This window comes from Zingiber officinale, chromosome 6A (assembly GCF_018446385.1).
Source record: "Zingiber officinale cultivar Zhangliang chromosome 6A, Zo_v1.1, whole genome shotgun sequence".
Lineage (NCBI taxonomy): Eukaryota > Viridiplantae > Streptophyta > Magnoliopsida > Zingiberales > Zingiberaceae > Zingiber > Zingiber officinale.
Genome location: NC_055997.1, coordinates 6,870,372 through 6,888,760, shown reverse-complemented (window position 1 = coordinate 6,888,760; position 18,389 = coordinate 6,870,372). Strand labels below are relative to the sequence as shown.

General features: G+C 39.7%; 1 protein-coding gene across 1 annotated transcript; it reads left to right on the top strand.

The window, feature by feature from the left end:
- Positions 1–5,562: 5,562 nt before the first annotated feature.
- Positions 5,563–7,075, top strand: LOC121993684 (eugenol synthase 1-like). Its single transcript, XM_042548036.1, has 5 exons — positions 5,563–5,856; positions 5,936–6,073; positions 6,143–6,380; positions 6,475–6,678; positions 6,783–7,075. The coding sequence occupies exons 1-5, from the start codon at positions 5,662–5,664 to the stop codon at positions 6,947–6,949; spliced, it is 942 nt and encodes a 313-aa protein (XP_042403970.1). The 5' UTR covers positions 5,563–5,661; the 3' UTR covers positions 6,950–7,075.
- Positions 7,076–18,389: the final 11,314 nt, after the last annotated feature.

Genomic DNA, 18,389 nt, shown 5'->3' with positions numbered 1-18,389 from the left:
CAGGTATAGTTGACCGGAGGAGGACTTCAGACGACTTGGTCAACGTAGCGGACAGCTCATCGACCGGGTCATGAGGATGCGGTCAACCTTCCAGACACGTCATACCGGCAGGTTCATTTTCTCAGCTTTCAGACAGGAACAAAATGGCGCTTGGCGTGTAATTGAGTAGAGAATAGGTGTTCTAGGTCGAAGTCGATAGAATAACTCAAAAGTATAGAGCACATTCAGTCCACTGGATTATGTGTGCTGCTCGTGAAAAAAGGTCTCTATTCTGATTTGAGTCGGCTGGATAACAGAACTCGATTGAAGTAACCTCAGTTGACTACCTATTGGATTGTTTGTCAACTGTTTGTTATCAGATGCATCTGCTTGTTAGTTTCAGGATATCCTAATCACTTTCCTGTTTCAGTAAATTTTATTAAGAGTCCCTGGAAATATATGGGATTTAACTCTGTTAAACTTCATATAATGTATAATATTTTGTAGCAATTTGCTGGTAATTTTCTGGTTCACATCACACTTATCTACTTTTCCCAGTCTAAACGAAACATTTCAAGCTGCAGCAGTTCATAGCAAGAAACTAAATTGTAGTAAATTAAAAAAGGTTTATTCTCTGGTTCATTTTCTTCAGTTGGATTTCAAAACAATCATAAGGAAACCCCGTCAGTCAGATTTGGATATTCCCATTACTTTTTGACAGCATGATATGGGCAAACCGTAAGTGCATCATCGTGTTGTCAAGTAAAAAAGATCAAATCCCTGGTAATTGAATACTGGCTTACTATTCAGACTTAATTGTCTAGATCAAATCAGTTTTGTAGTGTCATGAACACGAAAATCAACAGCTAAAGTGGAATGAGAAAAGAGAGATAAAGACAGTTAGCTTAGAAAGGTAGTAAGTGCAGTAGTGGTCCAATCATAGGAAACCCACGTAGCAGCAGAAATGTAGTAAAGAAATAATAGTAAAGCAGAAATAGATGTAGTCAAAAGAGAGAGCGATTCTAGGACTTTGATTTCACTTCTATACAAGTAACACTTTATCTACATTTGAATTTTTATCCTCAATGTTGACTTGTGTAGGTAGACTATCCTATGTATCCAGTGTAAACTTTTGGAACTACACCAGCATACTAATCTCAATTATTGTCTACTTTCAGAGCGGACTAAATTAAGGTTTAACCTAAGTAGGGCCCTGTCATGAGACTCCGCGACCCCTAAATGACCATTCTCTTACTATGTGACGATGAATTAAGATTAGTCCATTAGACTCTATGATAGTCTAGGGTTCCTTGTGGCATACCGATCTACTCTCGCAGCCGACTCTCCGTGTCTGGGTTGTCTATTGGTTGAAGGATTGTGTTCACCTCTCGGTCTATCCCTAAATTCTCGTGGGATATGAATCTCGTGTTTTTAATATCAAGATCGTGTTAACATAGTAGATCTGGACCACAAATCACATATTATATAATAAGAAGGATTAAATATGCATAGATCAAAAGAAATAATGCTTACAGCACGTGAAGTTACTTTCTAATCCTAGAGTCTAGAGTTTATCCTATAAATGTAGGTTGCATTCCCAAATCATGATCAAAATTCAAAGTCCGATTACAAGTTCAGAGAATCAGAGAAATGAGAGAAAATGTTTAGGCTCGATTGAAGAATCTTCCTCCTCGTTGCTACTGATCCCTCCTTGAAGTGTAGATGGCGTTGGATCCACCCAAGATCACCTCCTGAAGCTTCTTAGGGGTCCTTGGAAGATCCCGATCCCCTTTTAAAATGGAGGGATCAACTTAAATAGGTCCTGAAGTGGAGGTCCGACATGGGCCGTTCCCGGCAGCATTGGCGCCCGTGTTAGGTGCGGTTGCTTCAGAGCACGGGCGAACATGGGTCGTGCTGCTAGGCACGGGCACTTGTGTTCACTGCTGGATGTTGAGCACAGCCCGTGTCCAATGGGCACAGGCACGCTGGATCAGAAGCCGAAGGGAACACGGGTCGTGCCGCTGGGCACGAGCGCCTGTGTTCACTACTGGATGTTGAGCATGACCCGTGTCACTAGGCACAAGCACTCTGGATCAGAAGCCGAAGGGAACACGGGTTGTGCTGGGCACGGGCGCCTGTGTTCCGTGCTAGAAGTCTTTCAACTTGATCTTCAATCTTTATTTTCACTTCATTCCGTGCTCTAACACTAAAATGCACCAGAGCAATATCTTAAAATGGAAATGTATTGAAATGAAGCATAAAAACAAATAAATCATGAGATATTTGCATGCAAAATAGGTTAAGAAATACATCAAAACTAATAAAAAATCCTATATAAAATAGACACATCACAGTACAGGAATTTGCTACCAGACAGGCAAAAATAACCAAAATACTCTGCTTCCTATCTAATTGTTTAACTATTTACTGTTAACTAACTTGTTGACTTTGTTTACTATTTTGCATTAAATATAGCGTAAAATACACAATAATTTGTTGCTACACCAACATAGATTTTGTTCATTCAATTGGCTGTTGCCTTTATTGTGTGCGATGATAATTGTACTGCATCTTTGGTTATTTATTTACCTTCTTTAATGGTTGCTAGTTTGAAATGTTGTAATTTTCTGATTCAAATTTCTGTTGGGAAGCCAGAGCATACAGATGTTCTCATGAAGTGTCTCAATCTTCTCAACTGATCTTCCTCTTTCAAAGGTTTCAACACTGCACCTAAATTAGTATTTATGGGATCACAATGCCAAAGAATCAGCTTAGTTTTCCTTTTAAGCTGAAAATATGCCTTTTACAGTTTAGTCAATTGGGTTTCTTATTTTCTACCCTTAGTCAAAATATAAAGATGCCAGAAGAATCAGACACCTTTGTCAACTTAAAACTGCTGTATCTTGCTTTCCAACTTCTAGATTTGCTGAAAATACAAAATCTACGATTAGGTTTCTCACTGACCACTATCGATGATGACATTCTCGTCGGTTGTATTTTAAAGACAAAATTCAAATCATCTTACACCAAAAAAAATTGGCACCTTATCGTACGATATATAGATTATTCATTCATCACTAAATTTTAAATTTATCGTCCAACTTTTTCCTTCTATGATTTAGTAAGTGCCTTCTCTACATCCGCCTGTTCATCAGCCGCCGGACCCACTTATGCTATTATTACTTTCAATTATGGTCTCGGAGCTATGTTATTAGAGTAAAATATTTAGATTGTCATCTAAATGTCCATGATTCACTATATTTATAAGAATTTTTTCTTTAAATGAGAGTCGCAATCAAAGAATATTGGATTTCTGGACTGATCATTGAGTACGTTTTTCAATTTATTTGAGTGGCCGGTGAAAAATTTTTATAGGATAGAATAAGTCATTTTAGAAATTATCATTTTACTTAAAATTATGGGTAAAAAATAAAAGGACGCCATTTTTAATTTTTAATGAAAAAGACGTCCTTTGTTATTTTTAATCAAAGGAGGCTACGAGGTTCCCGTGATCGAGTTACACTTGGTATCTTTGTCACATGTATTAAGTCGACAGATTTAATTTGTTTAACAATATTTACACGGTAGGAGTTATAAATCCAGCCGTTACGATTTCATAATTATAAATATAAATTTATCTTATTTATAAATATAATTGTTTAACAATATGGGCCTGTTCATCAGCCGCCGGACCCACTTATGCTATTAGACGCCCTTTTTAATTTTTAATGAAAAGGACTACCTATCCCATCTACATATTTACATGATAAAAATTACGAACATGTAACTACAGCGATTTTATAGTAGTCATAATTTTATAGTTATTATAATATAGACTTATCTGGTTAAAAATATTTATGCTATAGCAGTTTTAAAATCATAATGGTTATAATATAGATTTATCTTGCCTACAAATATTTACATTATACAATTTTTGGCACTAGGGCTGACTCAATTGGTAATTATATTTGATAATACCTATAGAAATAGACTGAAATTTGATAGAAAATTTTATCATCTCTACAAATTTCGTCCATGTATTTGCCAACTTGGGTTCCTCCTGAACTTTTTTTAATAACGTGGAACAATCGTGAGGGGCCACGATGTGACAGTGGTATTGATACAATTGATTGATGATACTAGTAGGGTTGTAAATGAACTAAACGTTCATGAACAAGCTTGGTGTTCGGCTTGGTAAGAGCTTATTTATTTTCGTTCAATATACATAAGATTAATTAAACAAATAAACTTGAACAGCTCGTTAAGCTAAACAAACAAGCTTGAATACACATATGTTCAACTCGTTAACGTTCGTGAACAACGTTCGTGAACAATATTCGTGAACAACGTTCATGAACAATGTCTATGAACCATATTCATTAATAAAACTCTTTTCAATATGCTAAATAAATAATAAAATAAATAAATAAATTTAAATTATTAAGCTCAATAATCAATCAAACAACTAAAAGTTTCAAACAATCAAACAAATTTGAATTGAGAGCTTGATAACATCTAAACGAACTAAGCTCGAACCAAAGTCAAGCCAAGCTCGAACCAAAGTCAAGCCAAGCTCGAACCAAGCTTAAGCCAAACTTGAATTGAGAACTTGATAACATCCAAATGAACCAAGCTTAAGCTAAGCTTCAAACAAGCTCAAGCTCATAAAAAATAAACCAAGTCAAACTTAAACACTCATTTCAAAAGCTTGGTTGATTTTAAGCTCGGCTCGGCTTGGCTTGGTTACCTTATCAAACAAGCTTGAACACCTAAAAGTTCGGCTCGACTTGTTTACAACCCTAGATACTGGATGACATGAGATAATAATGTGCGAATAATATAAATATTTATGGATTACTTGTGGGGTGGGATCTCCTTTTTATTCATTAAAATAAAATTTCAGAAAAAAATAAGGGGGTGCTTGGTTCGGGTAAGGGAATGAGAAAGAATATGTGAATGATTGCAAATATTATTGAAATGGGAATAATACCCATACCCCTCATATTAGTGGGGAATGACCCATTCCTCTATTTAGAGGAATGACCCATTCCTCTATTTAGAGGAATGAATCCATGGGTCCCACCTTCATTTCCCCAAACCAAGCACAAGTTTAGTTTCATTCCCATTCCAAACCCCCCAAATAAGCAGCCCCTAAGCCTTTTTTTTGCCATTAATTATTATGTTACGGTGTAGGTAGGGCTATACAAGCTTAGCCAAGTTAAGGTTTACGATGTTCAAACTTGTTTGATAAAGTGGTCGAGCCGAATCTAAAATGAATCAAGTCGTTCAAATTCGGCTTGGTTTCTTTTTCATGAGCTTAAGTTTGGTTTGAGTTGAGCTTGAGATTGGTTCATTTAGATATTATCGAGCTCTCAATTCAAGCTTGTTTAATTGTTTGAAACTTTTTCATTATAAATTTGTTTAATTAATTATTAAGTTTGATAATATAAATTTATTTATTTATTTAATAAATTAATAAAAATTTGATTGATGAATATTATTTATGAAGATATTCACAAACATCAAGGAACTTAAAAAAATATATATATACACATTTACGGTGCTAGACTTAGGCAAGTAAACGGCGTCTGCAGGTTTAGTGGACAGCGTAGACACCACAGTTTGAGTGAGAGAAATTAAAGCAGAAGCTGAGAAAGAAGAGATCGATCGATCGAGCGAGGGATGGCAGCGAAGAGCAGGATTCTAGTCATCGGCCCCACCGGCTACATTGGCAAGCACATCGTCCTCGCCAGCGCCCGCCACGGCCACCCCACCTTCGCCCTCGTCCGTGAGACCGCTGCCGCCGCCGTCGATCTGACCCCTGCCCAGGCCAAGCTTTTCGAGGACTTGGAGGCCGCCGGCGTCACCCTCGTCCATGTACAACAATACCACATTTTGTTGTAGGAATTTTTGGCCGTCAATGCAGTATTTTGGTTTCCTCTAAACTGAAAAACAGGGGGATTTGTACGACCACGCTAGCCTGGTGCGCGCCGTCAATCAAGTCGACGTCGTCATCTCCACCGTCGGCTTCTCGCAGCTGAAGGACCAAACCAAGATCATCGACGCCATCAAAGATTCCGGCGCCGACATCAAGGTCCGCACTCTTCCTCCCCCCCAAACCAACCAACATACATACACCCACGCGTCCCTCTTCGACATGCAGAGGTTTTTACCTTCCGAGTTCGGGGTCGACGTTGACCGCGGCCACTTCGTGGAGCCGGTAAAGTCAATGTTAGACATCAAGGTGCAGATTCGCAGGGCCGTGGAGGCTTCGGGGATCCCTTACACCTTCGTGGTCAGCAACTGCTTCGCCGGCTACTTCCTCCCAACGCTTGCGCAGGCTGAAGCCACCGGTCTCCCTACCGACAAAGTTATCATTTTGGGCGATGGGAACGTCAAAGGTAATTAACGAACTAAACTGAACTAAACTAATCTAAAGGCACGTTCCGATCATCATGAGTTTCGATCCATTCTGTTAATTTGCCAATTCAACAGCTATGTTTGTTGATGAAGACGACGTTGGGACATACACTCTCAGAGCAGTGGATGATCCCAGGACTCTGAACAAGGTTCTCTACATGAAACCACCAGCCAACATCTTGTCTCACAACGAGCTCGTTTCCCTTTGGGAAAAGAAAGTAGGCAAGACCTTTGAGAGGGTCTACGTTTCCGAAGAAGAAATCCTGAAGAAGATCCAAGGTTCTGATTAATCAGGGTGCCATAATTTTCAGTAGATCAACAGACAGTTTGATTCGATTGCTTAATTTGTTTGATTGTTTTCCCCTTCTTTTTTGTGTTTGCAGTGTCTCCTGTTACATTGAGCTTGAGTTATGCGATCTATCACTCGGTGTTCATCAATGGCGACCACACCAGCATCGAGATCGAACCATCATTCGGCGTGGAGGCTTCGGAGCTCTACCCTGATGTCAAATACATTTCTGTGGATGAGTACCTGAATCATTATCTTTAAGAGCCAGTGCTGCATTGCCAATTTTCAGCAGTTATGGATGCAAATCAATCGTTCTGTAATGGTTTCTTTCTTGTTTATTATGTATGTGAATTCCATGGTTGTCTCTCTTCATAATCGCAATAAAGTATTCCAATTATTAACCATGATATCACAGTCAAATCTTTACTCCAAAATGAACAAACAAGCTTTTTTTTTTCTTCTCGACAGTTGAAGGAGCATGAGAAGAACTATCCAGTTCATGATTTGGAGTTAGTTGTCATCATTTTTACTCTGAAGCTTTGGCGGCATCATTTATATGACATTACATTTGAGATTCTCACTGATCATAAGAGTCTCAAATATATTTTTACTCAGAAGGAACTTAATCTCCGACAGAGGAGATGGATGGAGTTCCTGAAGGATTACGATTGTACCATTAGCTATCACCCGGGGAAAGCTAATGTGGTTGCCAATGCACTCAGCAGGAAGTCAAGAGGGACTTTGGCTTGCCACTGAGTTTCAGTTACAGACTTGGTTCAAAGTTTCTCCGAGTTAGACCTTGAGGAGCAGGGACATACAGAGCAGGGTATTCTTGATACCATGGTTTCTCAGTCGTCGATCAGGACGAGGATCCGAGAGGCCCAGGCTGGTGATCAGTATTTGCAGTTCATTGGCAGCCAGATAGCTTCCGGGCAGCAGACCGAGGTCACACGAGACGAGGAGGGTATTATATATTTCCGAGACAGATTATACGTACCTCAGTCTCATCCGGTCTTACAGGAGCTACTTTAGGAGGCTCATCGCTCTCGATTTGCGATCCACCCAGGCGAGACCCGCATGTATCGAGATTTGAGGCGTTCTTACTGGTGGAACGGTATGAAGAAAGACATCACAGAATTTGTAGCGAGATGTCTTGTCTGTCAGCAGGTGAAGGCCGAGCACCAGAGACCTACCAGATTACTTCAACGGATTCCTATTCCTGAGTGGAAATGGGAACATATTACTATGGACTTTGTGGTGGGTTTGCCTAGGACACGACGAGGCCATGATGCGATTTGGGTAATCGTTGATCGATTAACCAAATCCGCGCACTTCTTAGCAATCCGGAGGACAAATTCCCTGGATAGATTGGCAGATTTGTATTGCCGGAAGATTATCATATTACATGGTGTCCCTTTGACTATTATTTCGGATAGAGACCCCCGGTTCACGTCTCGATTCTGGCAGAGTCTATAGCAGGCCTTGGGCACGCAGCTCCGTTTCAGTATAGCTTTCCATCTGCAGACAGATGGACAGTCAGAGCGGACCATACAGACTCTAGAGGACTTTCTGAGGTCATGTGTATTGGATTTCGGAGACAGTTGGGAGGACCATTTGCCATTGGTAGAGTTCGCCTACAACAACAACTTTCATTCGGCTATCCAGATGGCACCGTTTGAAGCGTTGTATGGTAGGCCTTGTCGGACACCCACCCTCTAGGATGAGGTTGGGGAGGCCCAGCTGTTGGGATCTCATAGAGCTCAGCAGGAGGCAGAGTTGGTCCGTACTATCAGACAGAGGATGTCAGAGGCGCAGGACCGCCAGAAGAGTTATGTTGATCGGAGACGCAGACCTTTGGAGTTCTCTATTGGTGATCATATTTTTCTGCGAGTTTCACCCACGAAAGGGGTGAAGAGATTTGGCCTCAGAGGTAAGCTAGTTCCGCGATACATTAGCCCTTTCCAGATCCTGGAGAGGATTGGAGCAGTAGCTTACCGGGTGGCACTACCACCGTTCCTGTCAGGCGTGCACGATGTATTCCACGTATCTATGCTGAGGAGATACATACCCGACCCAACGCATGTGCTGACAGATATCTCAGTTCCAGTTCAGCCTGACGTCACTTATGAGGAGATTTCGGTACGGATTCTGGACCGGAAAGAGCGTCAGTTGCGGAACAAGACTATCCAGCTGGTTAAAGTCGGATGGTAGCGTCATACAGACGAGGAGGCTACTTGGGAGCTCGAGGATACTATCCGAGCTCGATACCCCCATCTTTTCACTTGAGGTATGTGATTTAATTTACCGTTCGTCATTTATACTTTCTATCTATTGTTAGTACTTGCTGATGGTAGATAACGAAATTTGGGGACCAAATTTTTTATTAGTGGGGGAGAATGTAAAATACCAGAAAAGGGTAAGTAATAATAAGGGAATTTTTCAGAATTTTTGAGCATTTTTCGGGAAATTTTCGGAGCTCGTATGGACGAGTTTACGGGGATAAAAACGGGGCCTGGGAAAGCCTGTTTAGCCTACCCCATTTTAACGAGGAAAAGTTTTCTTTTCCTTTTCCTTTTTATTTTTCTTTCTTTCCTTTATTTTCTTTTCTCCATTTTCCTTTCTCCCGCGACGCCATGCCCTCACCCGAGCTTCTCACGCGCGATCTCTCTGCCCTAACCGCCCGCGCACGCGGCGATTTTCTCCTCCCTGAGTATACAAGTCGCCTCTGCCCGATTCTTCTCCTCTTTGTTTTCTTCATCGGGCCGCCGCACTCCTCTTCTCCGAGCCGCACACCCGTTGCACACCGCCGCCTTCTCCCTACTAGAGTTGTGTTGCGGCGACGAGAAGAGCCCGAGCGCCGACCATTAGGTCCGACCAGTGCCGCCGACGCCTGTGCCCTAACACCGCCGGGTGTTGCTCCTCTTCAGTCCTAGAGCCGACCTCTCCTTCTCTTCCTTTCCGAGCCGCACTGGACTGTTGGGGTTGCAATGTTGCAAACATAGTCCCATATTGGAAACACATGGGAAAGATCATGGGTTTATAAGAGAAAAGATATCTCCATTGACATGAGGCCTTTTGGGTAGAGCCCAAGAGCAAAACCATGAGGGCTTAGGCCCAAAGTGGACAATATCATGTCATTGTGGAGATATCTAAATTCTTTTCGATTCTACAATTGGTATCAGAGCCCGGACTGCCAGAAGGTTTAACCGCCGACTGTGCACAAGAGCTATGGTCTGATTGAGCCATGTGGATACAATATTGACCTCGAACAAAGAAAGTGGGGGCTCCTATGTTCGGATCAAGAGGACCAGACACCAGGCAGGAAGTCCTAGTTGCGACTAGGCAAGGAAGTCCTAGTAGGTCGGGTGGACCGAGGGGCAGGAAGACCTGGTGGGTCGAGGATCGGACGTGGGAAACCTATGGTCCTTTGTTTGAGGGGGGGATTGTTGGGGTTGCAAGGTTGCAAACATAGTCCCATATTGGAAACACATGGGAAAGATCATGGGTTTATAAGAGAAAAGATATCTCCATTGGCATGAGACCTTTTGGGTAGAGCCCAAGAGCAAAACCATGAGGGCTTAGGCCCAAAGTGGACAATATCATGTCATTGTGGAGATATCTAAATTCTTTTCGATCCTACACGGACGACGCCACCACTTGAGGTCGAAGGGAGCAGTGCTGACACCGCCCGGTGCTGCTTCTCTGCATTTGCCGACCATTTTGCCCTAGATCTGCCGAAGCCCTCCAAGCCGTGCTCTAGCCTCTGTTTTCGACGCTGGTAAGGGCTCTGCCATGGCCATCACTTGGGATCCGTATGCCGTCGTCGCCCCTCTGCTCTGGTTCACTGCCTCAGTAGCTCCTTGCTGGAACCAACACTGGTGCCCTAACTCCTTCATCCTCTATTCCTGTGAGCTATTGGATAAAGGTAAGGATCAGCTTGCAATTTTAGCTATGCACTGGTATTTGATTGGGTAGTTGATGCATTCATAGTGTGATTTTTTTTTTGATTTATTGTTGGAAGGCAGTGACCTAGTTTGGTTTCGACTATTACAACATCAATAGTTTGTTGTTGTCTCTGTTTGATTTCGGCCACAAATCTTGATCCAGCAGTAACAAGGTAAGGATTAGGTGGTTGAATTATATGTGTGAATTAGGTAGATTGATGTTTATGATTTAGGGATTTGCCCTAAATAGTTTTAAAGATTTTATTTAGCAATTTATTTGAATTTGAGCTAAATAAAAGTATACATATTAGTGACACAGGACTTTGACGCGAGACAAGTATCTCGACGTCGTATTTGGACCAGATTGGGCTTTTCTATTGGAGGCGGGTACTTTTGACTTTATGTCATTTGATATGCATAGTAATGTTTTTAACAAATAGCAATGATTGTGTTTCTCATTTGCTTCGGTTGATCACTACCCGATCTGTTACATGCTTGTTTGTTTACTTGTTATGCACATCATGTTAGTATTTACCTAATTATACATACTTATAGAGGTAGTGACACAGCCATGTTATTTATTATGTTCAGTACCTAGGGTTTTTGATACCTTATTTGATCTGTGTACCTTTGATTTGATTCATTGTCCTATGGTACACATTTTATATTTATATATGGATATTGCTATGCTGTTCAGGATATTGCCATGTTTAGTGTTATGCATCATCTCGCATGATTGCATGTTGTGCGATAGTCTACTCCATTATTGTCGAACACATCGCCAGTTACATGTATTTGTACACACCACCACTCATGGGTTAGTGGTATATCAGACAGGTGTGTGACAATTCTGCTGTTTGGCTCCGTTGGTCTGGTGACTCAGCGTGATAGCCGGCAGACAGTTCTGCTATGTTTGGCTCCGCTGGTTTAGTGTAGCAGCGTGGTAGCCAGCAGGCGGTTGGACTCTGTTTGGCTCCGTTGGTCCGCTCATAGGTAGTGTGACGCAACGTGATAGCGGGCAGAGATCCCTCTCCGTCATCGTGTACCGGGAGATGAGAGCATTGAGCTCCCCCATTTATGATTTGGGGTAGGAGGATAGGTGTACTCCGACAGCATCCCGTCCACTCGGTCACTCATCAGGAGTAGTGATGGCAGAGTGCACGGTTGTCACAGCCCTACCCACTCGGTCCCACCATTGTGTGTGAGATGGCTGACTGGCGTCAGGGGTGACCATGACATTTGCATCATATGCATGATGCATTTATTGCTTGTGTTTGCTGCATTTACTTGCTGCATTTATATGGATGCATATGATTGACATGCATATAGGATTTATGACACTCTCGGTTTGACGACCTATTGTACTTATACCCTGGTCCTGGTTAGTACAGTTTTCTCCTGCTTGTTTCAGTTGCATTTATCCTTCTTGTATCAGGAGACTGTATGCATGATTAGTGCTGGTTGTTATTTTCTTTATTATGCATATCAGTTGTTACCCGCTGAGTGTTGGACTCACACCCTCCTCCGTTGCTATTTTCAGGTTGATGCTGTCCGGAGAGTTCCAGTCACTAGTCCCCTGAAGATCCAGAGTTATTTGGTCTTTTGTTATGTTTCTTATTGCACTATCTGGACTTGTATTAGTTTACCTTATGGATATTGTCGATGCGTTTTATTTGGATTTGTTTTGCTACATGCCTGCCTGGATGGCAGAAGAGGTAACTTCGTTGTGTTTTGTGCTTTATGAGTGTAGTTGAGTAGGGTTATTTTTTAGTCTTCTTTTTACTATTCTAGTTTGTCAACTATTATATTGCGTGGATGACTCTGTGTTATATTTTTATTACTGTTATTGTTTCGACCGTGTTGGCCGAGGTATATGTGGCCGAGAGGGCATTGTAGAAAGTTTCAGATTGTCACCCGTACAGGGGAGGTGCTGCCGAAATTTCTTCGGACAGGGACTCCCCCGGGGCGTGACACGGTGAGATATGGCTTTGAGCGATCGCGTGAAGGCATCCTGAGCGGGAGAAGAGGGGAGGTGACACTCGTGCGAAAGAAAAAGCCCCTTTGCCTTTCGGTAGAAACCCTCCAAAATACCCTTGTCATCCACCTATGTTCTTTCCTATTCACCATATCACAAGCCTCCCTTCAAGTCTAGTTGAAGGAGACATTGTTGGATCGATACACTCGTGAGAGGAGAGGGGGGGGGGGGGATTTCTCATTTTTAAAATCTTGAGTACAAACATAGCGAAAAGTAAATAAGAAATTGAAAACAAAAACCACAAGAAAACACACTCGGGTTACTTGGGTCGGAGTCTTCGGCGACTCCTACTCCAAGACCTAGGTCCCCGCAACCTGCCGATGGGTAATCCACTAAAAACCTCTTCCAGTACCTCCGGAAGAGGGAATCGAGTACAAAAAGAATTAGAACAAGTGCAACACACTGCACTTGTCTTTTTGCAGAAATTAAGTACACAAACAAAATTCGTTACCGACACTTACGGATTGAAATGAGAGTGCTCGTGTGTCATTGTTGGTTTACCGGCAGCGATCGGAAGTCCTTGAAACAGCCGTAAGGCATAGTAGCTTTGTAGGAGAGTCGTAGTAGAAGTCTGGAGCAGTCGGAAGCTCAAACGGATGCACAGTAGCTCGTATATCAGTGTTCTATCAAAGCCTAGAATGCACCTTCCACAACTATTGAAGGCGCCTTCAACCTGGTAAATTTAATCCCGAGTAGCTCGACACTTATCTGAGACCGCGTCCAAAATTTATCCTGTGGAAGGCGCCTTCCATAGCCATGGAAGGCGCCTTTTATGAATAGTACGAAGGCTTCTCCAGTGAAGGTGCCTTCGGACACTATTCATTTGAAGGCAAATTTTCTCCTTTGTCCTGCAAAACAATGTTAGTCCAAATAACCTGTAACACAAGGATAATAATAATTAATAATAAAGAGTAGTAATTAGTTCCCGTTCTCCGAAGACCAGGAACTAGTCAATGTCTTAGTTTAGGGATCCCAAATAGACCTAGACTGGATCGACACCTACTATCCTTCAATCGGGACGCGTCCTCATAAGATCACTCTCCTCCAATGACTTACCTTAATTTACCAATTTGTTAGACATCCGGATAGCCCATAGACCTGTCTGGACTTCATGCTAGCCATCCGATCAGACCATTGACCTAGCTGGACTTCTCGCCAGATATCTGGTCAGCCCATAGACCTATTTGGACTTCATACCAGCTATCCGGTCGGCCCGTTGACCTAGTTGGATTTCTTGCCAGATATCTAGCAAGCCCGTCGACATATCTGGACTTCTCTTACATACTGAATCAAGTGGTTAGATCACAATAAAACCTAACTCAACTTACTTGTCATTCATTAAAACCTGAGTTAGATTGTTAGTGCAAATTACACCAACAATATCTTCTTTTTTGATGCAATGCCAACCTGGATTAAGTTAGAAAAAAATGTAAACATAAATAGACAAATGATATAGTTTAAATTATTCAAATTTCAGTGTTTGCTAACTTTTCGGTGTTTGCTAACTTAATCCCTAACCCTCCCCCTTTGACATTCATCAAAGACATGAATGGACAACTAAGCAAACAAAATGTGCTAAGTAAAGCAATCAGTAAAATTTGACAATAGGATAATTTTCAGGATTACTTGGGGAAGTTAAAAAAAATTTAAAATCTTAAAAGCTTTTCAAAGTGTTTTCAACATATGTTAAAATACATTCAAAAATTGTTAAAATACGTTCAAAATAGTTTTGAAAACACTTATCATTTCAAAATGATAAAATATAGAGAACAATTATTTAGAAGCTTAAAAGTGAAAAATAAATTTTGCAAGAAAAAGACTTTTCCAAAGTGTTTTCAAAGACATCTTTTAAAGCGGTTTTAAAAAATTGGAATAGGTTGCAAATTGATTGTTTAAAGACATCTTAAAACATATTTTAAAATACTCTATATCAGAAATTTCATAAGGCTAATAAAGTTAAAATTTTCAAAATCTACTAATCCTTTTTTTTAAACGTTAAGAGTTTTGAGCATGGAAAAAAATTGTAAAATTTTTTTTTCAAAAAATTTGTTTGAAAATGCTAGATTTTGCAATAATGAAACTTTTCCAAGAATAAAAAGCATTTTCCAAGAATAAAATTTAAAATACTAAGTGTTGCAACAATTTGTAAAACTTTTCAAAAACATTTTTTTAAAAAATGGTTTAAAGTAGTTTACAAAAAAAAATTGAAACAGTTGCCAAATTTATTTTTTAAAACCTATGAATTGAGAAATAACAGAGTTTTTCAACACATATTTTAAAAGGTAGATTTATGAAAAGTATAAATGTGATTTGAAGACAATTTTTAGAAATATTTTGAAAATTAATCCTCCCTCTGAACCTGATATTATTTCAAAATAATCTAATCAACTATAAATTATCCTTAACTGTCTAACCGTTGGTTACTAACTAACTATCATAAGATAGCAGTGTTCACTTGATTAGTCAGGTTAAGTCTTTTTATCCAGTTAGTGTTTGACTAAACTGAATTACTTAACCTGATCACTATAAATTTGGTATTTAACGCTCAGACTTATGTTGATGTACTGATATAAGCATCTTAAGTCCAAGCAATCTGCTTATGCATCTCACCCATTTCTAAGTTTGATAATACACAAACAAGGTTGCCCTAATGTGTTGGTGAGATGCTCAAGTCCTAAATCTATAGGAACATGCTTTCTATGGATTTGATCTAGACTAGGGATAAAATTGGTTTTGAAAATTCTAAAAATAAGAGAATTTTGAGAAAAATGTAAGAAAAAAAAGTTTACCCTAAAATTTGCAAATTATTTGAAAAATAATTTTGAAAATAGTGGTCCTAGTTTATTAAATACAATCCTGATTTAACAAATAGACTGCAGGGAAAAAATTGACTGTAGATAATAAGTAAAAAATATACAATGCATAATAGTGTATGTAACATGATCAGGTTTGATCATCATCAGCAGGTGGTGGTGGTAGGGGTCGCTTAAGTGCTCGCAGAGTCTGAAGAATCTGCTCAAATCTGGTGGTCATGTCATCTCGGAGAGAAGTAAATCCGATGACATCTCTCCCAGAGTGTGTTGAATCCATCCGACACTGATTTTCGAAGCTATGCGAAGGACTTCTCAAGTCGAGCAAGTCGATCCTCGACGGATAGTGATGTCAAGGGCTGGGTCGAGGTCGAGGGTTGGGTCGGAGTCAGAGGATGTCCCAAGAGCTCCCCAGCCATAAACGCTGGCCACTCCTCTCCCTTGGCTGGAAAGTCATCCTCGGTCTCGACTGGTATGGCTGGCTGCGACCCAGCTCTCCAGGCTAGAACCCCTTGAGTAGTGATGCCTATATGTACTAAAGCTAGCTGACGCTGACCAATCTTATCATACACACTAAGGGAACTAGATGTACCCTGGGTCATATCTACTCCTATGGTCGAAAATATGTATGTTAAGATGTGACAATAGGGCATATGAACCTGACATCTAGTGACGAGACTAGATGCATAAATTGTATTATGAAATATGTGTAATGCAATATCAATGTCAAGGTGCTGGCATAGTGCATATAGAAAAAATGAATGAGACGGCTGCATCATCGTAACATCATGAAATGTAATCTACAGAATACAGATAGTCAGGACTCAATATAGGATATAGTCTTGGACATAAGAAAGAGTGACCTAAAGTCAATCACTATAGGTAGTCCCCCCTCCCCCCAAAAATGTATATAGATAGTATCTAATGTAATATGAGAGTAGGGCTCGTTAAATGGTAGATCCCTACCAGGGTAGCACAAAAAGGTGCATGCAAATCTCCTAAGTCCTAAGCTATCGTATAATAAGGTGGGGAAAAAAAGTGAAAGTTCTTTCCTCCAACTCTAGTGGAGTAGGTCAAATCATCAATCTTAATTAGATTGTTATAAAACTGTGCACATAGGTCTAGATTTACTGCATGGTTACAGTAAATTAGTCTATCTAACTGATAGTAATCGATAATTTCTATAATCAGTGCACAGTACTGAGTAAAGAAAGTCTTACTCAGAAACCTAGATTTTAAGCCAACATATATACGTTGTAAAAAAGACAACCTAAGTTGCTCAATGGGGAATCTGACATCAGTAGATGGAGTATTACTAGGCCTAGGGGCAATATGCCATCTTTTCCTAATTTTATACAAGCATATAAGCACAAATTGACAAAGAAAACACATATGAACTAAGTATTGATGAGATAAACTAAGTTGAGGTATACCTAGGAGGCATTTTGAGATTTTGGGATGAAGAATCGCAGGAGAAAGTGGCTGGAAGGTGCCTTATTGCGTCTAAAATCACGAACAGAGCAACACTCTGTTCGCTGGAAAAATCCTGCTCAAAGGTGCCTTCAAACTTAATGGAAGGCTTTCCATGTGCTTCGGAAGGCGCCTTCAGCTGACCGAAGGCGCTTTCGGTCAGTGAGGGCAGGATTTTTCTCGCTCTTCTGAGGGCGCCTCCAGTTGACATGAAGGCGTATTTCGTAGGCTTTATTTATTTTTATTTTTTTTATTTTAAGGTTTAATTTAAATTTTAGTTTAATTTTAAATTTAAGTTTAATTTTAATTTTAAGTTTTAAGTTTAATTTTAATTTTAAGTTTAATTTTTAATTTTAGGTTTAAGTTTAATTTTTAATTTTAGGTTTAATTTTAGTTTAAGTTTAATTTTTGATTTAAGGTTAAGTTTAATTTTTGATTTTAGGTTTAAGTTAATTTTTTTAATTTTAGGTTTAATTTAAATTTTAAGTTTAATTTTTGATTTCAGGTCCTTAGTCATCTCACCCAATCTACGTTTTCAATTAGGGAATCCTATAATTTTGTGAGATGGGTTAAGTTTATTTTCAGAGTTTGGTTTAACTTTGTATTAGATTTAGGTTTAGCTTTGAGTTCAATAAACAGACATTTTTTGGATAAACTTTTGGGCTATGGTGAGTCACTTGGACATCATTAGAGTAACCATGCCTCCGAAGTTTTCTAAATAGTTCCATCCACTGAACTTAGTATAAAATCTTGGTCTAACTAGTTAGGATTCGTAAGGGGTAACTTTAGTTAGTTCCACTAAGCCAAATGCACCAGGTCGAAGCCATATCTTCCTAGACATGCATAGACAGAGTTTCCCTAACCTACTATCATCCAAAACTTCACTAGTACATTTGTCAAGTTAAACTGTTGTCCCTATTTTAGCTAGTCCTAATTATCCAGTCGGGTAAGTTATTATTTTGGAGGTGTTAACTAATTTGGAGCCTCCCCCTGAGTTGTTGAGTTTGATTTTTAATTTTTGGGTTTGTATTATTTACTTTTATAATTATAGTGGACTTGATGGTAATTTGATTTGTTTGATTTTATTTTATCTTCTGGATTTAGGTTTTATTTTTTTTATTTTTAAGTTTAGAATTTAGTTTTGAAGATTTATTTTGGTTTGAATTTAAGGTTTTAGTTGGATTTGATTTAATATAATGGATTTCATTCTTAGGTACATAATATTGGTTAATTCTTACTCACGTGGTTAGACATGCTTTTAGAACTCAAGCTTAGTTTGGGTCTTATTTTGATTAACTAAGGATATAAAGGATTTGTTGGTTGAGTTAAACTTGTATCTGAGTCTGGACTTGTTGTACATATCTCTTTGTGACCCAAGTATCATGTTGAGGTACTTGGATCTAGTTGTAAATTTTTGTAGTAATTCTTTTTGTTCAATTATT

Bases quoted from the DNA above. Each gene is read 5' to 3' on its own strand.
- LOC121993684 (XM_042548036.1), top strand. From the start codon at position 5,662: ATGGCAGCGAAGAGCAGGATTCTAGTCATCGGCCCCACCGGCTACATT. The intron at 6,074-6,142 runs GTCCGCACTCTT...TTCGACATGCAG, and splicing joins ATTCCGGCGCCGACATCAAG to AGGTTTTTACCTTCCGAGTT. The intron at 6,679-6,782 runs GTTCTGATTAAT...TTGTGTTTGCAG, and splicing joins AATCCTGAAGAAGATCCAAG to TGTCTCCTGTTACATTGAGC.